General features: G+C 40.5%; 1 protein-coding gene across 8 annotated transcripts in view; it reads right to left on the bottom strand.

Annotated features, from left to right (window-relative positions):
* Positions 1-26,265, bottom strand: part of fat3a (FAT atypical cadherin 3a) — a 71,834-nt gene that overhangs the window by 24,909 nt on the left and 20,660 nt on the right. For 5 of the 8 annotated variants that reach the window (XM_028045060.1, XM_028045061.1, XM_028045063.1 and 2 more), the window contains exons 5-24: positions 25,807-26,121; positions 25,138-25,348; positions 23,701-23,769; positions 20,904-21,043; positions 20,082-20,357; positions 17,766-17,976; positions 14,952-17,680; positions 13,440-14,811; positions 12,813-13,009; positions 12,559-12,712; positions 11,861-12,094; positions 10,034-10,423; positions 8,774-8,988; positions 6,820-6,957; positions 5,333-5,476; positions 4,205-4,402; positions 2,770-3,571; positions 2,346-2,480; positions 2,101-2,255; positions 1,393-1,638 (exon numbers count right to left, since the gene is read on the bottom strand). In XM_028045060.1, coding sequence (XP_027900861.1) covers positions 1,393-1,638; positions 2,101-2,255; positions 2,346-2,480; positions 2,770-3,571; positions 4,205-4,402; positions 5,333-5,476; positions 6,820-6,957; positions 8,774-8,988; positions 10,034-10,423; positions 11,861-12,094; positions 12,559-12,712; positions 12,813-13,009; positions 13,440-14,811; positions 14,952-17,680; positions 17,766-17,976; positions 20,082-20,357; positions 20,904-21,043; positions 23,701-23,769; positions 25,138-25,348; positions 25,807-26,121 — 8,331 coding nt within the window. The remainder of the gene's footprint in view (positions 1-1,392; positions 1,639-2,100; positions 2,256-2,345; positions 2,481-2,769; positions 3,572-4,204; positions 4,403-5,332; positions 5,477-6,819; positions 6,958-8,773; positions 8,989-10,033; positions 10,424-11,860; positions 12,095-12,558; positions 12,713-12,812; positions 13,010-13,439; positions 14,812-14,951; positions 17,681-17,765; positions 17,977-20,081; positions 20,358-20,903; positions 21,044-23,700; positions 23,770-25,137; positions 25,349-25,806; positions 26,122-26,265) is intronic. The other 3 variants (XM_028045062.1, XM_028045067.1, XM_028045066.1) reach the window with 1 other exon arrangement.

The following is a 26,265-nucleotide window of genomic DNA, read 5'->3' as shown; positions in this document are numbered from 1 at the left end:
CCTTATTTCAGTCAGTCTACAAGTAACTTAGAAAGTTCCACAAATAATGTTAAATATAATAAAGTAGTAATATACCATTTTTATGCCATTTAGAGAAATGTGATGTGTTTTAAAAATCTTTCTTCTTCTTCAGCACACCTTGCTCCAATATTAACTCATTTTCAGGGCCTGACTGCATGATAGTGTTTCTGAACTCTGACCCTAAAGGACTGCAGTTTAAGTCCACTGAGCTATGCAGCTGTGAAGAATACTAAATACTGACATCATTGTTTTGTATCTGTCTGATCTCTCTGAGGTTCTTGTAAGTGTAAATCCTATGAACACATATGTGAGATATCTAACATATAGAAACATCTGTACACATGTAGGTGTTACAGGACCATCCTCAGTGCCAGATAGATAAAAGGCAAGATATTTGGCAACACTTTATTTGAAGACTGACATGACAGTGTCATAAATGTGATATGACACCTGAAAGGAATATGAAAGTGTCTTTGAGAATGTTCATAACTGTTGTCATGAATCGTCATTCGGTACATAATGACACTTTTAATGCAAAGTTGGTTTAAAAGTTATATTAAAAGTTGACACTTTTAATTGACTTTTAATACAACTTTTAAAACAACTTTGCATTAAAAGAGTCATTACTTGCCAAATGACAAAGTGTTACCAGATATTTTACTTGTTTTATGAAGACATTCCACCTCTCTCTCAAACAAAATCTTTCTTTCAAATTGGAGGCTTTCTGGACAAGCCCCCAAAAACAAGTCGTTATAGAGTAACGGCGCGTTTGAGGTCACATGTGTCACAGCCTCCACCATCATGTCACCAATGTGTGAAATGTCACTTCTATGAAGGTTAAACAGTGTAAGCACCCTAACAGAAAAACAAGGCTGCTTGTGGTGTAGCAGAGGGAGCTTTCAAGGAAGCATCTTGAAGGTAGGATGTTAACCCTTCATCCTCCATGGTCACCGATCCTTCCATTTAATATTTACTGGCCTGAGTTACAAGAAATCTTTAGTATTCCCAGCTTGACAGGCTAAAATACTGAGGTGTTTTGGTTCCACCTCCATCTTAAGACGTGCATTATAATCCCTCTTTTCTCATATTTCAAAAGACATTATTTCAATTTCAGTGCAAATGACTTGGATCTTGTCCAAGTGATTTTCTATTTGCGTGTTAAAATTAGGTCATAAATGAACATTAAACCAATCCAAATTAAACATATGTTATTGAGACCAATTTTTTCAAAAATAATTAATTTTTCTCCCAACCATATCACATGCCAATTTCAGTGAATAACAAGTGATGAATAATAGCAACAGAATGTGTATAAAACAAGGAAGGGAGCCTGGACCATTCGATTGTAAAACTCTTAACAGAGGTACTGACCAGAGCTCCAAAGTAGAACGTCCGATCTGGAGGTAATGTTTGTATTAATGAAGGGGGATGCCGCTGCTCAATGTAGCTGTCGTCCAGTGCCAGGCTACTGAAATTGCGATTCAGTTCCAGTGCCACAGTGTGCCAGTTGCCGTCATTGATGCGACGTCCAGCAGGTCCCAACATGTCAGGACCATCAGCGCCTCGGCTTGGGAGAGGGTCACAGGACAACTGGAACCACAGCTTCCCTTCCTCCAGCTGTGGAAAACACACACATAGACAATCACAATTACATACTGCACAGTACAGTCAGTAAATGTATATGTCCATCCTTTTTTCTGTCACTTAGTCCCTCCTCCCCCTGCAGAGGATCATTTGAATGTTGACGGCTGAGAAACCAAACACTGAGCTGCTGCTGCTGGAAGTTTCGACTCCACTGTCAAAAGAAGAGTCTTTGCACTCCTCTTACACCAGCTACCTATCAAAGCACACTGGCAAATGTGTTTTTCCATGGCAGTTTTTGCCACCATCATGTTTGACTGTAGCTGTGATGCTGTTTCTATTTCTATTAGCTTCTAAAAAGATCCTTTTTCTGTCCATAGAATATTTTTTCTGAAGTCTAAAATGTTTTTGGCAAAATGGATGATGGGACTTTGTGTTCTTTTAAATCAAAAATAGTTTTATTAACTTCAGTGCGTGTGTGTGTGTGTGTGTGGATACCTTGAGAATAATGCACCGCTCGTTGTGCATATACATGATGATTCCTCGGCTCTGCAGCGTCCTGATCCTCAGGGTGAGCTTCAGCTCCGTCTGCAGCTGGTTGGACAGTCTGTATTTGATGTAGCTGTTGCCTGAGAAGCTCAGAGACGAATGACCTGCAAGCAACACAAAGCTGACCATCATTCTGTGGGTTCAAATGAGTTTATTTTGTTTAAAAGTAATCCCCTGACATCAGAACATCATACCTGCACACTCTCCCAGTTTGCCTCTCGGACACTGGCACGCATAGCGCCCTCTGGTGGCCTCCACTGAAACACACTGCATGTCTGGTGGACACAGCTGTTCCTCACACCGCTCTAACAGAACGGCACAACTGGCATCTGCACACAAAAACAGAGAAAGGTGCCTTTATTACATCTCTAGACTGACAGCAAGAGGTAACTCATATGAGCATTAAAAAGAGTAACGCATTCCAACTTAAAAGTTTTGAAAATATTGCAGTTATTGCTAATTATTTTTTCAGAATATTTCTGAAAGTGAAAGAGGACAGAACTGAGTGAAATTTCATTCATAATGTAAGTAATGGCTTAAAAATTTCACCTGATGCAGAAAAAAAACAAAAAAAAACTTGCTAACAGTATAGTGAAATGAGGAAATCTGATGTCTCACCATGGCATGTACAGCGTGAGGTCCGGTGGAAGCGAGGTGAAACAAAGCTGGCTCGAGGAGTGCTGTACGTGGCCAAGTTGTGTGAATCCAGAGTGATGCTCTGTTCACACTGCGCTCCGCGACACTCCAGCCCAGAGCAGTTCTTATCCAGGATGGCTGACACTCTGAGCACGTCCTCCAGTTTTCGCCGAGATGTGCTGAGTTTCTGGGTGAGGTAGGCTGCCTTGTAGTAACCCCCTCCTGCCGTTGCCACGGAGATGAGCAGGTCTAGCTGCTGTGTGCCTCCAACGGGCTGCAGGCTGAGCAGGTGCAGCGTGTCGTGCTGTTGGGACGTGGCCGCCTGCTGCATCACCTTCAACAGGCTCTTCAGGTACGACGCTACAAACTCTTGTGGCGCTACGCTTTCGAAGCGCACAGTCACAGCGTCGCGCAGCATCTCCAGCGTCGCTTGCTCCACGTGGACGCGCACAGGGACCGGCACGTTAAAGCGGCCGTCGCTAACGCTGGCATTGAGAAAGTATTCACCGGCATCCAACCCACTGAGAGCAATGATCTTCCCGTCATGGGGGCTGATCTTGAATAGGCTGCGCTGGGAGGGGGCGGCGTGTCTGAAGGTCAGCGCATCGTAAGGGTCGGCATCGGTGGCATGGAGCTGCCCAATTACACCACCGGGAAACTCGTCCTCCATAGTGATGATATGAATCTCCAGTGGGAAGGCCACCGGCCGATGAAGGCTCTCTTCAATCACTCGAACAGTGAGATTGGAGGAGGAGGACAAAGTCGGCTTCCCAGAATCTGACACCTGGAGGAGAGGCAGGAATTTAAGACGGCAAAAAAGAATGAATTCTAGATAGATAGAACGTGACAATGAAGGAGTCTTTATAGATATAAAGTGTTTTAAATATTGCTAGAGTCGATTTTCAGAAGAAAGAATAACTAAGATCCACTAGTTATACTAGTGGATCTTAATGGAGAGACAACATTTGTCTCTCCATTATTACACAGTACCAGGTGATAATAAGTGACAAAATAAAACGCTTCCTTCTTCTTTCTTTCAGGATGACGTGCTTGGGTCTGGTGGCCTACCCACATTGGAAAATAGTGGCTGCTGATGTTCTGATATCATATATTGTCATTACATGAACCAAGATTTAATTGTTAAATATGACTTTTGACCTGGAGTCGTGCTTTTGGAGCAGGGTGAACGCTCTGTTACATTATTCTACCCTTCACATTGCATCTCCATCACAGTTCTTATAAATCAGTAAATCTATACATCTTTACTGTGCTGCAGCAAAAATTGTCTCGGTATCTTCTTAATGTTTTCCTTCCACTGAAAATATTATTGTAATTTGGCCTTTTTTGTCGCTCTCTTTGACGAAATTAATATTTGTTCCCTTCCTGATGGGACCCAGAAGCAGCATTGTGTCTCTACCTGGATCTGAAGAACATAATCCTTGGCGATGTCCCTTCTGAGGACTTGATTTGCCACCAGTGTACCGTCTGTCTCCAGCTCAAACTCCCTGCCATTGTTTCCAGACAGGATGCTGAAGGAAAACGGCGGGCCGTTATGAGAGGCGTCCTGATCGATGACGGACAGCTGCAGGATTCTGGTGCCAATGGGCTTGTTTTCCTGGAGCAGAGGTTAAGATCAGGAAGATTGGAAATGAGGACACAGGAGAGAGAAAAAAAAAGACATTTAAAACTGATTTAGCTAAGGCAATACGGTATATAAGGTAAATATTTTTAGAATCCAGTAACTTTAATGTTTAATGCATATCTTTAATATAGTGGTGTAGGGCTACTGAGCCAAGTCAAAAATTCTATATTTCCAATAAGTCTGGTAATACTCTGATATCTGAGCTTTTCTTCAGTCTTGAATGCAACATTACAATTCTAATACTCAGTTATCCCAGCTGTTCTTCAGCCTTGAACAAATCATCTCATTTGTGAATCCAAAGTGAAAAGAAAATCTCAAAGTCAAAAGCCCAGGCCGGCAGATCCGTGCGCAGCTGGTGATTCATGCACCATATTTTTCTATTTGTTTGCATAATGTACTAATTGAGCAGCTTGAAATGTGTACATTTGAGAAACTGCTTACACATGTCGTCACCTTCCAAAGAATGATTTAAGACCTAAGTCATTTTTTGCCAAAAGTGATTTTGACAAAAAAAATAAAATAACAATAAAATGACCAGCTATTTTTTGGGGGGCCAAAATATGATTTAGGTAAAAAATAAAAATAAAAAAAACCTTTTGGCAAAAAATGACTTGAGCCATTATTTTAGGAAGGTGATATGTGAATGTTGAAGTACACATTTATGCATTGCTTTATAAACATTTGTGAATTATATTGTACACTTACAAATCTTGTGGTATACTAGTGGATCTTATTGGATGCTTTCTGAATCTTTTTGAGACTAATTTAGCTCCATATATTTTCTGCATTCTGGATTTTAATTCACACCATTACATACGTGTAGATGTATCAATAATTTATCATGTATCTTTGGTGTGTACAAGAACTCTTTCTAGCAGTGTGATGGTCTGCCACCCCGTCTACCTGTATGACAGCAGTAAGGTTTGCTGGGAAGAAGGTGGGTGGGTTGTCGTTGATGTCAGAGACCTCTATGCTGACCATGGCGGTGGATGACATCGGCGGGGTTCCAGTATCGAGCGCTCTGACAGCCAGTGAGTAGCTGGGGACCTAAAAGCACAGAGAGCACGGAAGACTGTCACTACAATCATAGGGATGCAATCTAGAATGAAGACGATAAACGATATTTTAAACAAAACTATTTAACAGCCTCATTCTAAAACTGTACGTACGCACAAAAGGCAAAAATGGCATATGACAAAAAAAATTTCATATTTATAAAATCATGTACATGCAATTTTCCTTTATACATCACAGTTGAGCCTCACAGTTAGTGCACAAGGTCCCGCTACAGATCACTGTTAACCATAAATGGTTGATGCAAAACACTTCATGAATGTCAGTGTTTCTATAAATGAGCCAGAAGGTCAATTTTATTTCATGATTAACGAAGGAAAAAGGGGTTTTGGAGGGGAGTCACAATGTCACCAAGGCAGAAAGTGATGAGTGGAGAGTTGAAAGCATAATTTTTGTTTGCCACAGTGACGTGAAATAAAGTTTATAAATCACCACCTGCATTTTAGGAGCTAAGATCCACAGTTGAGCATCCATGTGTTTTGTAGCGCAGCTGCAGTTGGAGATTACTGGGAAAAAATTCAGGAAGTAACGAGAAAGAAACTAAAGCCACTTCTAAAGTGGTGGGACTCAAGCGACCAACAGTGAAAACACTGCTGAACTTTCCAGGGAGTGGCCAGTTGACCAAAATCACTTCAACGGTGCAACAACAACTCATCCAAGAGGTCACAGAAGACCCCACAACCACACCCAATGAATCGCAGGCCTCACTCACCTCGGGTCAGAGGTCATGCTTCTGCATGGCAGAATTTTAAGACAAAAACCACCGCTGAGCAAACGCCTGCGCAAACCTCTAACAGCTCTCCTTCTGCACTTCAACAACTGCTAAAAGATGCACATGCTACTAATTTGTAAGAAGAGACTAATCTAAATTATCTTATCTTATTGCTCTACTTTACATCTATTTGAATGATACATTTTTGGTGATGTGATGTACATGAAGGTAAAAGAGTGAAGCAGAAGTTTTAAAAAGAGACGATTTGATTAAGTTGTTTAGTGGAATATGCAGAAAATATAGAATTAGGCAGACAGGTACATTGCTTTATAGTGTATTGAGGTTGTGCATTGTTTTTAGAAAAGTGCCTAAGTAATTGTTGAACTAATTAGTTTTGAAAATAAAAAAAAGTATATGTATCACCTTTTTGAGGAAGTAATTACTATTTCCAAGTATCTTGACCGACACTGGCAGAAACTATTACAAAATTCATTCAATGATTTTATGACACTTTGCATCTATTGCTACATAACGCGTTGTAACATGCTGACATGTAAGTAAGTTAAAATGAGGAAATCTCTCCTGAACTGAACTGTGTCCTTACTGTCTCACGGTCCAGCGGCTTGTTGACCTTTATGATCCCACTTGTCGGGTCAATGAAGAACTCGTTGTCCTGGTCTCCACTGAAGATAGAGTAGAAGACGGCTCCATTCAGACCGCTGTCAGCATCTTCTGCTACCAGCTGCAAGCAAAAAATATACAAACACATCATAACTAAATAATATAGTGTGTCTCAGATTGCAAGGTTGTCCTTCTGCCACTAACGTAAATAAGAAAAATAATAATAAAATAGCTTATTGCTAATATATTTTTACTTAAATATAATAAAATAAAAAGTTGGATCTGGGCGGTAGAACGGGTGCTCCATGTATAAAGTAAGGGGTTGGAGGACTTTATATTTTTTAAGGTCAACTACAACATGATAAAAGTCGAGTCAACGTCGACTAATCGCGGCGACGTCATAATGACGAAACCGCCTCACACCGCCTCAACAACTTAGAGGCTTTATCAGCTATATTCAAGACAAATATTGATTTAAACCTTTTACTAAGTATTTTATGCAGAATTAAAAGAACAAGAAACAAATTATTATCCCGGACTTCTTCTGAGCAGTGGAGAAAAGCCGCACAAAGACTTGTCAAACTTTTCTTTTTTTTTTTTTCCAAACATCGGCTGATGATCGCATATGCTGGACAGCTGCACATTTATGAGTCAGATTATTACACTGACTACAATGGTGCTTTTGGAAAGTCACAAACAAAACTTATTATGAACGGATAATGTTTGGTTACTGATGAACCCAGCGCCGCCTCCAGCTGCTCCTCCTCCCCGACGCGCAGCAGGACGCGCCGCTGACTCAGCAGCGGGTCTCTGCGGGATGAATCGACATGCAGACGGCGGCAGAGATCGCCTCTATCAGATCCTCAGAATGGAGCTTGGACTTCGTTTCCAGATGTTGTCAAACAGAATTTTTAGAAGAGCCTGATATCTGACGCATTGTCGCACATTACTCCGGTAGTCTTTTTTTTAATTTTATTAAAATAATTTTTTCGGCACTAGTTGGCTTTATTTGACAGCAATCCGACAGGAAAAGGTGCAGGGAAATGGGAGAGGGGAGAGAGGCATGGCCCCAGCGAAGTGAGGACAGGAGTTGGACTTCATCTTCATGGTCTACAGTCTCTGTACGCGGGGCGCCGCGCTAACTACTGCGCCGCGCTAACTACTGCGCCGCGCTAACTACTGCGCCGCGCTAACTACTGCGCCACGCTAACTACTGCGCCACGCAACGCCCCTATTCCAGTAGACCTTGCTGGAATTTTTGGTTTCTCTTTGGTAAATTATTTACATTTTTATACAAGCTGAGCTTTTTGATGAACTCACCTAGTTCATCTTTCATTTTCTTGGAAAAATCTGTTTTGTCACTAGTCGACTGGCCCCGAAAAAAGTCATTACAGAGTATAGTGTCAACAGGTCGACGAGTCGAGTAGTTGATGAAATCCCTAGAATAGAGGCTATTGATGTCGACACAACTGTCCTGGGTTTGAGTCCCAACCTGTAGACCTTTGCTGCATTTCTCCCTGGTCGACTTCATAGCTCGCCGACTCCTTGCAATCATTTTTTGCACATCACTTTGACTGGTTGCAGTGACGTGTTACTTGTTACTGATCAATATCTGAAGCCCAAACTGTAACTTTCCATCCATTATATTTACCCTCAGTTCTACTTTTCAATCAGTGTTAAAAAGTGTGATTCTGAGAATAAAGACATTTTTAATGTGTTCTCTAATTGCATTCATGAGGTTTAGGCAAACATTTTTCATTTGATCTTAAGACAACAATTTAAAAAAAATTGAGACTGATGAAAAATTGTATTTTCATTTGAAGCTACATCAGGGTAACCATTTAGAACCACCTACTGGCCCTGCAAACCTTCTGTTACCAGAACCCTGGAAACATGGGACTCGTAGCAGGAACTACCTAACAAAACCATAAACGTACCTGCACTACAAAATGTCCAATTGTGGAATCTTCTGGCACCACAGCAGTGTAAAGGGCATGGCTGAACACTGGAGCATTGTCGTTTACATCTGTTAGGTTGATGTTCAATGTAGTAATGGCACTCAAAGGAGGAGTGCCACCATCACGAGCCTCCACGGTTAGAAAGTAGTCCTTGCAGGTGTCATAGTCTAAAGGGAGGGCGACTAAAATGGCACCTGTGGAACAATAAGAAGACAAAGAGAAGAACACATACATTCAGAGCAGTGGCTGAGTACTGGGAGACAATATCGCCTGCTTTCTTCTACAAATCAGATAATTGTTTGCATTTTAACTGGTTGGAAAGCAGGTTGAGGAGGGACTTTCTCAGGGCACCACAACTGCCTGCATATTTACTGTATATTTCTAGCTTAAAAAGTTAGACATAGCAATTAATCATGATTAATCAAGCATTAGTGTGAGTGTTTCAATCACAGCACCACTTAAAAGGTCATTTGGTTTGATATCACCTATCAAAGAAGAGCCCTTCTTAGATATTGTAAGACTTGATTGTTGAAACATTATACAAATTTGATTGCAGATATAAAATGTTCTAAACTTTTCCTCAACCATTTTACTGGATAGTTCCTAGGAGGTACAATTATATGTTTTTTTAGTACTTTATCTTACATTATAGGAACCAGAGAGAATTAGAGAGAAATTGTTACTTTGGCTTTTGTATTTTATTTTCAAAGACAAAACATTTCCAAAATAAATGTTGCGTGAAAACCAAATTTCAATTGCATATTTGCAACTGGAGCTGCACAGTTTCGCAGTTGGTAGCCCCGTTGCTTAGTAGCAAGAAGGTCCAGGGTTCGATTCCCAGCCTGGGGTCTTTCTGCATGGAGTTTGCATGTTCTCCCTGTGCATGCTTGGTTCTCTCCAGCTTCCTCCCACAGTCTAAAAACATGACTGTCAGGTTAATTGCTCTCTAAATTCTCCTTAGGTGTGTTTGCCCTATTTGTCTCTGTGTTGCCCTGCTATGGACTGGTAACCTGTCTATAGCAGGAAATGGCAATTTCGCCGCTGTGCATTGATTGTCAAGTTACAATTTTTTTTATGTTGAGTTCAACTCCTCCCTATCTCTCTGACTTTCTTGTCTGATTACTGTTAAATAAAGGCCATTAATTCTGAAAACAATGTTGAAACAAAGAAACAAAAAAAACAACTATATTTCTAAAAGTCATCGGTTGCATAATTCAAACAGACAACTCCCTCACTTACCAGTCAGGGGATGAATGTAGAACCTCCTGTGTTCGTTGCCTGATCTGATGCTGTACGAGATCTCAGCATTTGTCCCGATGTCTTTGCTAGCGGCATGCACTCTCAGAACCTCAGTACCGACTCCCACATCCTCTGGAACGGTTGCCAGCAGATCGCGGCGCTCGAAAACAGGCGGGTTGTCATTGATGTCCAGAACAGTGATTGTGATGTTGACCAGCGAGAAGAGAGGCCGTGGCGAACCCTGATCAGACGCACGCACGGTTATCTGATGAGTCGGCTGGACTTCCCGGTCGAGAATGTGCTCCAGGACTACTATGCCAGTGAACTCATCGATGGAGAAAAACCCTCCAGCAGAGTCAGCCAAGGAGTAGACCACCATGCGACCTGGACCTGCTTTTTAGAAACAACCATTAGCTACGTATTTGAAGCTTCTGATCCTTCTTGTTTATGAAGCAAAATGTTTATGCAGTGAGTATATGGACATTTTCATCTTTTTTATTTATTACATAAAAGCTTTGTGTCATTTCTTCATAGTAGCGATCAAACATGGCTGCCTCAGAGGAAAGATCTGCAGAGGAGTAGGTTACTCCTCTTTGTACATCTCTAGCAAGCCTTTCTGTTACTTTTCCCTCATAAGCTCTTGAAATGACCAACTATCTTCTTCAGGATGTCCATAGTTCCTGTGATGCTGCTCCATTCAGTTACACCCTGTGCACAACAAGCTGAAGAGTGTGTGCAAATCTGCCAGAGCTTGAATCATTGCATTTTCTATTTTTATATTACCATGTAAAATGTTGTGTCCATGCTCTGTTGATATCTCAACTGTTTAGTATCTCTTTGACTTCTCTGGTTATATACACTGCTCAAAAAAATAAAGGGAACACTCAAATAACACATCCTAGATCTGAATGAAAGAAATATTCTCATTGAATACTTTGTTCTGTACAAAGTTCCATTTGCACAACAGCAGGTGAAATTGACAGTTTGATTTCACAGAAGTTTGATGTACTTGGAGTTATATTGTGTTGTTTAAGTGTTCCCTTTATTTTTTTGAGCAGTATATGTTGCCGAATCAGATCCGCCAACCTGCTGGGCATGCAGTACTATTGTAACAAATAACAATATTACCCAATGTGTCATGAGGCAAAGCAGTAACGTGGGGCAAGCCTATCAATTTTAGCTGTCCGTAGTGAAGCTAACTAAGAATGTTCAGACAAATTAGAAAACTTGCCACTTGCACTAGCATGGCTGTGCCAGTTAGGTAGTATTAAGAGGGGAGGGTCTTCCTTGGCTCCAGCAGCCACAAAAGGTGATGAAAACGTATATTTTCCTCTATAGCAATGAGTTGATGTGCGAAGCAATAAATACTGTCACTCATTCTGTAAATATTGTTGCCTTATCCCTGGGAAACCTCTCTTCTCCCTTTAGTGCGATGCTTCATCCCAACTCCCAGTAAGCTTGCTTAACCTGCTGTAATCGGACGACTGTCAAGTATGATGGTGGCTGCATTTTCTGCCGTTATTTCAAATTTTGACTTTATGTTTATGAATATGCTTTGATCTAAACCACTTCATTATTGCTCTGTCTGGAAAGTTGTTTGTTGTAAGGTGACCTTAGAGGCTTATTTTTAGTATATAAATATGCATCTAATCACTTGTAAAAATAATGTAAAACCAATATTAACCTTTACAACAAAAAGCTGAACCTGCCTCGTTAGCAGAACAGTAAGTATGTCCCTGTAAATATTTGGCCATGCTGTAAGATTAGTAATAACGACATTGTCAGCAATAACTGCTAACTGAGCAGTAACAGTCGGTCTGTCATCACCTTCATCTGGGTCTACGGCGTGGATGCGAGTGAGCAGAGCCTTTACTGGAGTGTCTTCATACACACTGACATAATACTGTGACAGTGTAAAAAGCGGCGGGTTGTCATTCACATCTGTCACCACCAGCTGCACTTCAGCACGACACCACCGCCCTCCACCATCAGTCGCCTTGGCAGTTAATCTGTAGTTAGGATTGGTCTCACGATCAAGAGCCACTGATGACTTGATTTCACCTGGACAGGTGAGAAGCAAAGAAAGTCACGTTTGGAGACGAGGGACCCAACAGGGACACGACAGTGTGTCAAACATTTCCAACAGCTTTAGTGAAAACACAAACTACAGCAAAATTTCAACAATTTCAACACTAAAAGATATAACAATAAAAGAGTGTTGGAGCAAAACCCCACACACAACAACTGCAGCATGCTTTTATTTTCACTGGGTTGGATTGTTGTAACAGTATCTTTACTGGCCTCTGCAAAATTAAGCAGCTGCAGTCCATCCAGACTTCTGCTGCTAGATTTCTGACCAACATCAGAAACACGGATGTTATATTACACAGCATCGGATCCGTATTTGTAAAAGTATATAGTTTAAAACTTCACAGTTTGTCTACAAAACAATAAATGTTCTTGGGCTGAAACATACAGTATTTCTGAGTTGCCTCTAAAATATGAAACTGAGTTCCCATACATACCAGTGTCTGGATCCATGATGAAGTCCTGGGATCCAGGACCATGCAGGGAGTACTTGAGCCGAGCGTTGCTGCCGGCATCAGCATCTGTAGCTCCAACCCTCAGCAAAACACTGCTGAGTGGGAGGTCCTCTGGGATGTTGGCTGTATATACCACCTGCATAAAAGCACACATTTATAAAAGAATAAAATAACCTAACAACTTTTACGTATCAATATTTTCCAAATCCTACCAGCAGTTGAGGCTGTCTTCCTACCTGGTCACAAATGGGGTTGTTGTCATTGGTGTCCATCACTGTCACCTCCACAATTGTGTGGGATACAAAGAGTCCATCACTAGCGGTGACATTGATGATGTAAAGGTTGCGTTCCTCTCTGTCCAGTGGTCCTTTCACATACATCTTCCATTCACCCTGAACCAGGCCAAGTGCAAATACACCTCGGTAATTCCCACCTGGGAAACACAAAGTCACACTGTTTATCAATCCCAATCAATAGAAAAAAAAAATTTTTTTTCCTCAAATAAGGGTAGCTCATTTCCAGCCTGTAAAGCATAACATCTGACTCAGCACAGCACCAATTTACAGCATTGACATTGTGCAGGCAAAATATGTCTGTATGGGACAGATTAATGCAGCCAGAAAAAACACCACGACTGAACTGAAATATTGTGCCACATTACTGAAACTCAACTGAACATTAACAGCCACCAGAGACCAGAAAACCATCATGGAACCAAAGGGATACATAACCATGGTTGAACTGCTGCTGTAGGACCTTAGGAAACTGTGCAGATCACACAGTTATAAAAAAAATTTATGGAATATACTGTAAAATGTACGGTATGGAATCATGGAGTATTTGTGTTTTTGGTCATGACTCACCAGTTATGACATAGCTGACATGCCGGTTAACAGCGGAGCTGTCGTTGTCCTTTGTGTTCAGAACAGCCACCACCTCGCCTGGAGGGCCACTCTCCTGGACTGTACTGAAGTAATGGTTCTCCATGAATATGGGGGGGTTGTCATTGATGTCTGTCACTGCCACTGTCACTGTGCTGGTACTGGAAAAAGACAGGGTCTCTCCCAGGTCTGATGCTACCACTGTGAATATGTAGGACGGATTGGACTCATGGTCGAGCTCTTTGCATAAGACAATCCAGCCAGTATTACTGTCGATGCTAAACGTCCGAACCAATGCATCGGAGTTTTCCTCTGCCTGGATTAATGTCCCAAGCCTGTATGTTACTTGGCCATTAGCTCCTGAATCTGGGTCATGAGCTTTGACCTGTATGACTCTGGTTCCAATAGTCATTCCTTCCATAACAGTCGTCACATAAGAGTTGGACTCGAACGCTGGTTTATTGTCATTTAGATCTAAAACTTTGACCTCGACATCAACGGACGTCACAGCATCCAACTTACTCTGGTGTCCAGTGGCAGTTATTTTAAAGCTGAATCCTTTCATCACCTCATGATCCAAGGGCTTATCCAGTTTAATCACTCCTGTATTTTTCTCTACTAAAAATACTCCATCTAGATTATTTTCACTACTTTCTCCATTAACAATGGCAAAGCTAACTGAATGTGGGTTATATCCGTGAGGACTCTTGAGATGAACCCTTCCAATGACGGAACCTACTGGTGTGTTCTCTAGTATGCTAAATGAGTAATGGTGCTGCATGAAGTCAGGAAAGAACGCCTCTGGAGACAGAACATGAATGTAGACAGGGACCAAAGAGTGCCGAACTGGATTTCCTCCATCTACAGCCTTCACAAAAAATGATAATACTGAGTTTCTCAAGTGGCTGAAGCTGCCTTTGGTAACCAGCCAACCACTGTCTGTGTCTATGTCCAAAATGTCTGCTACAGGGATCCGTGCCTCACTGTATAGTGAAAATGTTACTTTGGCATTAGAGCCATAGTCAGGATCAAGAGCCTGAATCTGTGTGATGAAGAACCCCTTGGCTACATCAAATTTGAGCGTAGCTCTGTACTCTGTAGCACTAAAGTGGGGTGCATTATCATTTTCATCTAAAATAGTAAGATGGATTGTGCAATAGGAAACACGACCCCCTGAATCCTGAGCTGCCACTGTAAGAACAATGTCCATGTTGGGAGGGTCTTCACGGTCAAGTTTTTCTATTGTGCTTATCTGACCATTAGCATCAATGCTAAACAGGTCGTTACCCACATCGTTAACAAATGAATAAGTTATGTGGCCATAAAGTCCAGGGTCTGCATCCGTTGCCCTCACCTAGAATTTAAAGAATGACTTTAGAAAACAGAGGATATTTAAAAGGAATACATATGAGAACATAGACGAGAAAAATAAAATATATAGACAGTCATAAATGTATACAGATTATAAGATTAGTGAATCTCAAAAGCACCTACCTGAATTACATTGGTTCCCACAGGAGAATTTTCTCTTAACTCAGCCTCAAACATCTTCTGTTCAAACACTGGATCATGCAGGTTGGCCCCAAACACTTTAACGTGAACCTGAGCTGTGCTGGTAAAAACTCCGTCAGACACTGAAACGTTGAGGTTGTAAGTAGGCTCCATTCTTTGCTTAAGGTGGCTGGACAACATGATGATTCCCGTTTTTCTTTCCATCACAAAATCCATTCTTTCATTTCCTGACAAAATACTATACACCAACTTGTCAAAATCTGAACTATCAGCATCCGAGGCCTGAACACAAGTTATAAAGTGTCCCTTTGGTGCTAACTCACTCACATATGCCTCATAGAGAAGCTGGTTGAAAACTGGAGGATTGTCATTCATGTCTTTTAGAAGAACAGTCACTGACACTTCAGTGCTTAGTGATGGAAAACCATTATCAGTGGCCCTGACAATGAAATCATACTCTGGGACTAGTTCATGGTCTAGGATTCGTGCTGTAAGAATTAATCCACTGCTACTATCAATGTGAAAATAATCTGTGCTGTTATGCTCTTTTGAGAATATCTGATAGCCAACAACATTGTTCTTCTCAGAGTCCATGTCTGTGGCAATAACTTGAAGGGCTGGAGTTCCGATCATGACAGTTTCAGACAGAACAATCCTGTAGGACATCTCTTTAAAGACAGGTGGGTTATCATTTATATCTTGGACCAGAACATCTACATCAACTTCTGCATGGGAGCCAGTCAGGTAGTTTGTAGCTCTGATGGTCAGGCGATAATATGGCGTTTCTTCATAGTCCAATGAATTAATTACACTTATAACTCCGGTATCAAATCCAATACCAAACTGAAAAGACGCATCTCCAACGACAATAGTATAGATTATGTTTTGTCCATCAGGACTGGTTGCATTGATGCCAAGAATCGGTGTGTGAACATCCACATCTTCATTCACAGAAACAGAGTAGAAGGATTTGTCAAAGACAGGCATGGCTTTGTTAACAACAGTGATGGGAAAAGTAATGGTAGATGACAGGGGAGGGTCACCACAATCTTTGGCATGTATCTCCATTTGGTACTCTGCATTGGACAAATCTGACTCAAAAGTCCTTTTGAGGCTAATGGTGCCTGTCTGTTGGTCAATCATAAAGTGGCCATGATCATCTTTGAGAAAGTATGTCACCTCTCCATTAATACCTTTGTCACCATCCACTGCAGAGACTTTGAAAATGGATAAACCTGACTCAGCTTCTACTTGAACAGCTGCATAATATGGAAGTCCAACAAACACCGGAGCGTTATCATTTATGTCTTCTATATGAACTTTAACGAGAACTCTGGCCACATGCTGATGATCATGCTCCCGCCTTGCTTCCACAATCAGTTCATAGAAGTCCTGTTCTTCTCGATCAAAGGGTATTCCTGTGGTCTGGATGACACCAGATGTTGGACGAATGGTAAACATTGTGGCAGCATTCAGCAGCGTGTGCAGCAATGGCTCGTTGAGGCGGTTTCCTACAGCACTGACCACAGCCACTACGGAGATATTTGACACATTCTCTTTAATAGATGAGACGTAAACCTTCTGGGAAAAACTTAGACCCGAGTCCAGAGCCTCTTTGACAATTATTGTCACCAAAGCAGTGGTGGAAAATTTTCCATCTGAAACTCTGACACTTAGGCGAAAAAGCTCTTTGGAGAAGTTGCTGTTTTTGACGACAATAATCCCACTAGAGGATTTGATGGAAAAATTCTCCAACACTCCTTCAGCCAAAGAATACGTAAGATCTGTAGGAATATCAGTATCAGGGTCTATAGCTGATACCTGCAGGACCTCGACTCCAATATAGGTGGGAAGTAGAAGAACAGTTTCATAAGTATTCTGTTTGAAGAGAGGAGGTGAATCATTTGAGTCCATCACTTGTATAGTCACCTCAGTTGGACTATCTGCTATAAGTTGTGGCTTACCATTGTCCCTCACATTAACATGGAAGTGGAAAGCTGAAAATGTCTCGTGATCAAGATTAGCAATGGTTCTAATGGAGCCAGTGACTGAGTCCACAGTGAAGAACATCTTTGCAGTCTCCTCAACAATCTGATAAACCAACAGAGCATTTTGGTTGGAGTCAGCATCAGAAGCTTTGATTACTAGAGGGAGGTTTTCTGAATTCAAGACCACACTGTTGACTGGTGCTAGCTCACAAATGCTGCCGTGATAGTGATGCTGTTGGAACACAGGTGGATTGTCATTCTCATCCAATATCTGAATTAACAAGCTAGCATTAGAGGCCATCCCGGCCATGTTGGTAGCTTGCACTACAAGGCTATAAGAAGCTATATTTTCATAGTCAAGAGGTTTTTGAGTTGTAATGACTCCACTATATTGATTAATCTGAAAAACTTGTTCTATGTTTCCTTGCTTGATGTCAAAAGTGAGGGTTGACTGGCTGACAGCACTGATTGTGGTGACAGAGGTCCCAATAATGGCATTCTCTCTGATCTCAGTCTGATATTCAGGTTGAAGGAATCTTGGACCAGAATTGTCTGAGAGAGTGATGGTAATCCGCACTATTGTAGTAGCAGATAGGGGAGGGGTGCCGTTGTCAGTGACTCTGACACTAAGAACATAGTGTCCGATGCTAGATAAGTCCAAATGACGTGCAACACGAAGTATACCAAGAACTGGCTCAATGTTGAATGCATTCCCAGTGTTTCCTGTGGAGAAAAAAAAAATTATATTATATTTGCAATGTTTCGAAAATTTACATTTACATGGTTTTCAGGAACTACAGTAGCTTACCTGCTTCAATGGAGTAGTGCAATTCAGCATTCTTGCCTTTGTCTTTGTCCAGAGCGGTGACCTGAACTACAGCTGATCCCACTGCGGCTGATTCATAAACTAAGCCTTCGTAGAGTGCACTGGTAAAAAAGGGTGCATGATCATTTGTATCTTCCACCTCTATCAGTACACGAGCAAGATTTTTTCTGTATGGGAACTCTTGGTCCTTGACCTGGAGAGACAAAAGTAAAAGAGAATAAATACCTAGATGTGGTCATCGTTAGCAATCTGTATATTATAGCACCCACAACAGCTTACACCAGTAAGCTGTTGTGGTGCTAAATTAAATTATAGTGTAGGTATGTACTCAGCACCCTTTACTCTGATACACCTAAATAAAAGTAAGAGCCACCAGGTGCAATTAGAAAGTTGCCTTCTCAGTAAACCAGTTTGTGCTGGAAGAGGCTACCATGTCACAGCAAGACCCCATGCTCTCTGACTCAAGGTTTGTCCACAACGTTTGCCTGAGTCCGACAAATTATATGAACCTGAGAGTGAAATTAACAACCATGAGGGAGGTTGCAGAGAGTGAAAAATGTGGCGCTGGCATTATGTATTCAGCTGAGCAGAGCTGTGAAAATAGCAGAGCCATTTCAGGAGTTACAGTGGAAGACGTACAGGCAGTACGCTGATAATTGTGACAGACAAACTGGCAGCACAGGGCAATCTCAGTTTTGTGAAAAAATGCATGTGGAACAAACTTACATGTCCAGCATGCAGAATGTGACATACAGTTCAGACCAAAAGTTTGGACACACCTTCTCATTGAATTCAATGAGACACACAGTTTGGACACACAGTTGTGTCCAAACTTTTGGTCTGTACTGTAATGCAGCAAAGTCAACCATTTTGAAGTTAAATAAAGAGTATCTTCAGAACAAAGAAAAAGAAACGAGATCAGTAGTCAGTGAACCTAAGAGTTATGATTTCAGATTTTGGAAAGAAGCTGGAGTACCCACAGAAAGCCTAAGTCAGGATTTGTACAAAAGATCTGGCTGCATAGCAACAGTGCTTATAACTACTGCACTGGGCAGAAATTTCAACACATATACATCTAAATTTATTAAATTTAGTCCTAAAAAACTGTTGTACATTCAATTCCTTATGTTTAATTCATTATTTTCAGGCTTTCTGGGTGTTTTGACAGACAAAGATCTTAGATGGTGAAAATTAGTGATGGGAATTTTGGCTCTTTTGACTCAACTGCCAAAGCTTTCAGTTCCCCAAACAAATGTTAATTTATTATAATATATAGCCTCAAATTTTAGCTTAACTTGGCAAATATGAATGTTTTGAATGCTAATAAATTCTTTTGCATTTAGTGTTCTTATGAGAAAATTTGTACTTGTCTATTTTTATGTATTTTTCTGTACCAGCAGGGATCTTAAATTTTGTGTAATATTTTATCCAAACTTTTCATTTTTAATTAACACAAAAACAAATGAACAAAACACTGCTAAGCAATCTATTGAACAGAACCAAAACAGAAACAGATTTTTCTGTTATGGTCATGTTGATGAGCTGAATCCAAAAATCACATTGGTTTTGCTCCATCAGATCAACTTTCTGAACTATAGAGCAACATGAGCATCAAAATGCATGACTTGTTCTCACATCTGGATCGGTTTCCTGAGAATCTGAGATCAATGAGTGATGAGCAGGAGGAGAGATTCCATCAGGACAGGAAAGAGATGGAGACATGGTGTTCAATTCACATTTACTTACCCTTATCAGTGTTTATTATTCAATTTACAGAAATCCAAGTTTGTAACATTTAAGTAATACACTCTATTAGAAAAAAAATGTTTTCCCCTAAAATATTTTTTGGATGAGAAATATTAACGAAAATTAACTAATAATGTCAAAAAATGTAATAAATTTAGTCAGAAGATCGGATTTCTCTAAATCAGATTAGAATATAAACCTGACCAGATTGAGAAAAATGGATGTCATCTTTGGATTCAGTGGTGCAAAATAGTTATAAATCAGCTGAAAAACACAGACAACTTAGAAAAAATATTTTTTGTAACCAGCATCTAACCAGCACACTGTTTTCTTTAGGATTTGCTGTGATTCAGTTATGTTTTAATGGTCAAAGTAATAATAAAGAAATAATATTTTAATGAAACAGCCCTTTAAGGATATTGAGTCAAAGTTTTTAGCAATGTGGTCAGTTAAGAAAATATTTAAGCTCTAAAATAGTCCTTGAATGGCAAGACCTTAATTAAAAGAGCTAGGATCAAAGGATTGGCTTATTCTTATGCAGAGTATACGTACAATGACAGTCAAAATGTGCTGGGCACAGGCCTCGTGGTCCAGCCTCTGAGCAGTGTAGACTGTCCCCAGCGTGGGGTGGATGTGGAACAGACGCATGCTTCTAGAGTCTATGGAGCTGTGGAGAGAATAGGTGAGCTGGTGATGCTCGTCACGGTCTGATGCCAGCATCTGGACCACTTCAGTGTTGGGTGGTGTATCCTCCGAAATAATAACCTCGTAGACTCGTTGTGAGAAGACGGGATCATTATCATTACTGTCTAGAACAGTAATGTAAACCTGGAACATAGAGACATTGATAAGAGAAAAAGGAATTAGTTAAAAAAACAAAAGAAAGGCAGTATTAACTGAAATGTGCCATTTTAGTTTTTAATGGGCTCAATTTCACAAACAGCTGTCCTGTCATACCTCCTGTTGTCTAGACTTTTGGCTTATGTTATTTCCTTGTATTGATTTCTTTTTTTCATTTAGTCTACCTCCCTGGTCTCCACCAGCCACCGGTTCTCTGTCCACAAATCAAACTTTCTAGTATGTGAGCTCCTGCTGCCAATGCCAATCTGTGCTTGGCTTTCATTATGCTACTTTAAACTAACAAGCAAGCTGCAGCAGGTCCACCAGCAGTGTTAATATGCTTTAAGGCTAAATGAGCATAAAGTGAGTACTTGAAAGATGGAGGATGAAATCTTTCAAGTGAGATGCTCACTGTGTGTTAGTGAGCATCTCGCTAAAACACAGCAGAGATGTTTCATGAAGAACCTGGAAAACAGATTCAATAAATACTAAACGTTACAACAAGAAAGACAGAAGGTCGTAGCAAGAGGTCACCTGTACATATGCAGTGCTGGTGCCGTCTGTGGCTAGCACTGTCAGGTTGTAGAAGGAACGCTGCTCAGCATCCAGGGGCTTTGCGATGATGATGGTAGCTGCTGTCCTCTCCACGTCGAACACACTGTCGCTGTTCCCACCTGCCCCCAAACAAGAGTTGGAAACAGAAGGTATGCAGTGTGAGTCATACAAAGTTTTTCTGAAAATAAACATGTCATAATTAAATGAACAAATGTAGCCTGGTGTACAGCAAAATTCACCAAAGCGTCGTGAATAAAATGTGTCAGGCCCAAATCTGGTTGATCCATAAAGCAGCATTTTTTCTTATGCATGGTTTTAATATATTTTGAGAAATATTTACCAATAATAAAGGAGGAGTTAATGAGATAATAGTCATGCTTCTGATTTTGAATATGTCAATAAATTATTGTCTGACAAATTTTCTCTCATTATTGTGGCTTCAGACATCATTTGGGTGATTCTGACTGACCTGAAACCAGAGAAGTTTTCTCTGGTTTAACTTCAGACAAGTTTCAACTGTATAAGAAAACTGTCAGGAATATTTTCAACATAGGGGAAATCAGCTTTGAGTCATTTCATGAGATGACCCAAGAAACATGAAAAAGAGAGTGCCAACCATTCAACACCAGTGCTGAGGTGAAAACATCCGGTGCCTCCCTTCAGCAACAACCTTGATGCTGGGCCAAACAATTATACAAACTAAACACTATGTCAAGATTCTCCATGGGCTCTGATGAATTCAATATTACTTTTCCAAACATTCCCAGCATTAAATCAGGTATTTAAGAAATCTAAATTATAGTGATTAACCATAAGTTGCCTTTACAGAGAAGACTGTTTAACAAGATAAACATTTTATCAGCTAAAGAAAACCAGAACAGTCATTATCCAATCCTTTTGAGAATTCACTTTAAGTCGTAACATTTATATTTATGTCTTGTAAGTTAATTAATCATTATACATGTGTAATCGTTCCATTATTGAGTCTTTGTGGTTATTTGATCAACCACTCTCCAATTGTATTAGTATTGTAAATCTGAGAATAATTATATTTTCCTGATGTACTCCTCTCTTTTTTAAAGAAGCTTAGGCATGGAGCCAGATATTACCCTTCAGAGAGAAAGACCTTTAAAGACTTCAGACAGATCATTTATTTAATGACACTTACAGATGAATATATTCTGATACTTCCCATGCATCATGAATGGCTTTAGCAATTAGATCTTTAGCCAACTATCTTCCTCTTCACTTCTCCATGGGCTGCCAACTTATGGTGGCAGAGTGGATTAAGTGTCCCAATGATCCTACCAGTTGTCAGGGGGTTTCTGCCACTGGTAGTGTTGTCATTCATGACAAACAGGTTCTAGGTGAGGCATCAGACAAAGTGCAACCTAAAAGATGTGGGGAGTTTTGTGGGGTTCTTCAGACCCTTGATATGCGCCGTTGGGTCCTTGTATGAGTGGTGTCAAAGCTTGGCCCGCAATACCAGAAGCAAGTCAGACATGTTTCCCGTAAGAGTTGATTTACACCAAGGTTTCCCTTTGTTACCAGTTTTGTTCATAACCTTTATGGGCAGAATTTCCAGCCACAGCCACACTGTTAAGAAGATATGTTCACGGCCAGGATAAAAATCAGCACCTCCAAATTCAAGACCATGATCTTAAGCTGGAAAAGAGTAAAGGGCCTTTTCAGGGTCAGGGTCAAGGCTCTGCCCCAAGTGGAAGAGTTTAAGGATCTCAGGGTTGTGTTCACCAACGACAGTTTGTCATGGTAAAGAGAGAGCAGAGCCACAAGGCAAAGGCCTTGATTCACTGGTCAGTCTACGTTCCTACCCTCATCTATGGTTAAGAACTCTGGGTGGAGACCAAAAGAAATTGTGGATACAAGAGGCTGAAATCAACTACTTTTGCAGGGAGTCTTGACTTTCCAGGTGTCTCTGGCATCTGGTTAAGATTCCTCCTGGAGACTCTCCTGGTGAGGTGTTCAGGAAACATTCCACCAGAAGGCGACCCAGAGGAAAACCCAGGAGACACGGAAGAGACTATAATTCTCAGCTGGTCCGGAAACACAGTGGGATTCCTCTGGAGCAGCTGGTCCATGTGGCTGGGGAGGAGGAAGTCTGGGCTTCTTTGCTTAGGCTCTTGAACCCACAACTGGATCCTGGATTAAGTGGAAGATAATGCATGGATTTTCCTGTCCACTCATAATTTAGATTTAATTTCATATTGAATTTTCTTTAAACCAACACAGTATGTTGAGGTATACATACAATTGAACTAAGAAGCTGACCTAGGTAATGACCTATAGTAGCATCCATTTCTAGGAGGTGGTTTCTACATTTAATCTGGAGTGGAGAGGAACATTTTCATTTTGACAAACTGTGCCATTAGTTTGATAATCAAATCAGCAGGTAATGTACCATTTGAGTGTGCTAGTGAAGATACATCTGAATACTATAACATGGACAGTTGCATTCTATGAAAAATCTATTGCTGCTGCTAATGAAGGGTCTGCAACTGGAGTTGTAATGAGGTAACAGAGGCTTGTAGCCATGGAAGCAGATAAAAAGAGAGTAATGGGAAATTTAAACAAATTAAACCACTCAACCAGAGCTTTGTTGTTGATTTTGCACATAAAAAAAAGCAGTGGCAGGAAATAAAAAGAAGGGTAGACTGTGGGTATGACCAAGTAAAAATGTTTGTTTTTATAAAGGCGACAAAATAAAGGGATTTCTTCTGATAGCACTGTGCCAAAATGAAAAGTGTAAATAAAATACCTTCTGAGGAACAGGTCTTGAAACAAGCGCTCTGCAAGATATAGAACATCTCACGAATAGGCCTGGCACCTTCCAGGCATGAAGTATCAAAGGCAGAAAAAAAGAGAAAGGGTAAGACAGGAAGAAAATACATTTTTGAAGAAAACAGGAAAAAGAGGACAGAGACAGCATTAGTTAATTCATAGCAAATATGCACAACACCCACTGATGTGAAGCTGTGGATTCTTCAGTTGTGAACCAGTACTATTAACAGATAAATAGACTCACAGCATGGTTGCATCACTATATGCCTGTGAGCTGGTACAATGCTCTTAGGCTTAGGAGCCTGGGACGGAGCGCCCCCTGTGGGCCATTTCAAATTTAAGTTGTGTTTCTGTATCTGAATTTGGCAGATGCTTTTATCTGAAGTGACAAACCAATGGGGATATAACAATTCAAGTAATATCAAAGCTAATAATCTACTGAGAAGGAAGACCAGGTTGTGTCTGAGGTGAGAGTATAGAAACAGAGTGCAGACACAGAGGAAAGTTCAGAAAGAGATAGAGAAGCAAAGGAGAGGAGACCACAGGGTAGGTGCTGGGTTAGGAGATGCTTTCTGAGGAACTGGGTCTTTAGAAGTTTCTTGGAGACATACTGGGATCTCCCTATTCTGTTAGCACTTATTAGGTCATTCCACTATTGTCCAACAACACCTGAAGAGTCTGGATAGTCTTAAGCAGGTAGGCACTGGTGTCCAACAATCCCTTGACGACTAGTGACAGAGAAGTGGCATAAAGCTTCGCGATTTAATTGGTTACAGTTCTATTTGGAACTTTGTTGGCTGACATCAGTGACCTCCATTTTTCAAGGCAGTTGTGGGAACTTTATTTGTATTGTTTTGTGCTTGAAAAAACAATGACACTTTTAAACGGCACTGCAAATAGGATTTCTACAAGGATGTCTTGCTCGTCCAACAAGGGTTATTATTAAACCGAAAAATTGAAATTCTGGAGGGAAATCAGTGTTTAGTATATGACCATTTATGAAAATAAATTTCATTAGTTATGATATTTTGTTACTCTTTACTTTAGGTTTGCTGAAAGAGAAGACACATTTGAAATCTTGTCACTGTGATAATCATCAGAATCGTTCAATAGACTTAAAATAATTATTTGCGACCGCTTTATGTCTGCATTGTCTCTGTACACAAATTGATCTTTATAACTTTCCGTTATAAAGTGTTAACAATGAGCAAAACTAAAGCATTTGAATTGTTGTTATTTAAAGTAAAAGATACAATAAAAGCACATAATTTTTATTTGATATTCGGTCTTCTAAAGGTTGACAACTTTAATTTAGCCAGAAATTTTTATCTGGCACTTGGGAAAAAAAAGTGTCCTATTTATAAGCCAGAATGGCACATATGGTTATGTCTGTTCACCTACATGGGAACTTTACCTGTGATATCAAACCAAACTGGAACTGGGTTCTGTTGTAGAGACACCACACCCACAATCTCAGCCACCTTGTCATTCTCTGTGACGGTAAAATTATAGAATGGCTCATCAAAGAGCAATGGTGGAGATGAAGGAGGTGGTCGTCGAATCCACTCAATATGCAGACGAGCCGTTGAAGACTTCTGGGGACGGCCATTGTCTGATGCTTTAATCTGGAGAAGCACAAAATGGCTACAATTAGTTACTGTTAAATTTAATAGTTCATAAAAAGTTTAGAATCAGCTTTTAGTGATTATACTAGTTCAATGACATTAATAAATAAATTTTTCCATATCATATTAATCACAATGTATGCAATAATAAATTTTTTGAATTACTCAAAAATCAGGCAGCTTCTATAACTGCTGATTTTTTGGAATATAAACCCCACTGGTTTCCAGAGTAACAAAATGGTAAAGTATTTGCAGCTATGTTTTAAAATGTCTTTCCAGTTATAAATATGAGACCTTTTTATATCAATTCGTTAAATTACGGAAAGTCAAGGCAGCATGTCTGAAAGTAGAATACTCATTTGTCTTCTGCCAAAAATAAGTAAGAATAAAATATAGGACCATCCAAGCAACCGAGTTAGAATAACTGAATGAAACAAGAGGTAAAAATGAACTCATACAGTCAAGATGTCGTAGCTTCCTGCAGTGAAGGCCTTGCGAGATGACACCACAGCTGTTTTGGGGTCTATGAAAAATTTTCCATCCTCATTGCCATCCACAAGGCTGTATGAGAGGTCACTGTTGGGCCCGTCGTCCTGGTCATAGGCAAACACCCGGTAGATGGGCTCAGCCTTCTTTCTTCGTTCTCTCTCCGGAAGTCTGACTTGGTAGACCTTATCATGAAAAGTTGGTCGGTTGTCATTTTCATCTAGGACTGAAACCATAACCCACAGCGTGCTGCTCTTGGGACTTGGACTGCTGTCTGAAATCAGCACCTATAGGAGCAGAAAGAGTTACTCAAATTCATCATCTATACACCAGATCCACTAAAAATTACAGTCCATAGAGAAGCAAGAGCAGCAGTATTTTACTGTTTTCATCGCAGACTTTATAGGTCTTGCTGATGACAGCATCTGTTA

The sequence above is a fragment of the Xiphophorus couchianus genome, chromosome 18 (genome assembly GCF_001444195.1).
Source record: "Xiphophorus couchianus chromosome 18, X_couchianus-1.0, whole genome shotgun sequence".
NCBI lineage: Eukaryota > Metazoa > Chordata > Actinopteri > Cyprinodontiformes > Poeciliidae > Xiphophorus > Xiphophorus couchianus.
This window is presented reverse-complemented; position numbering and strand designations above follow the sequence as displayed.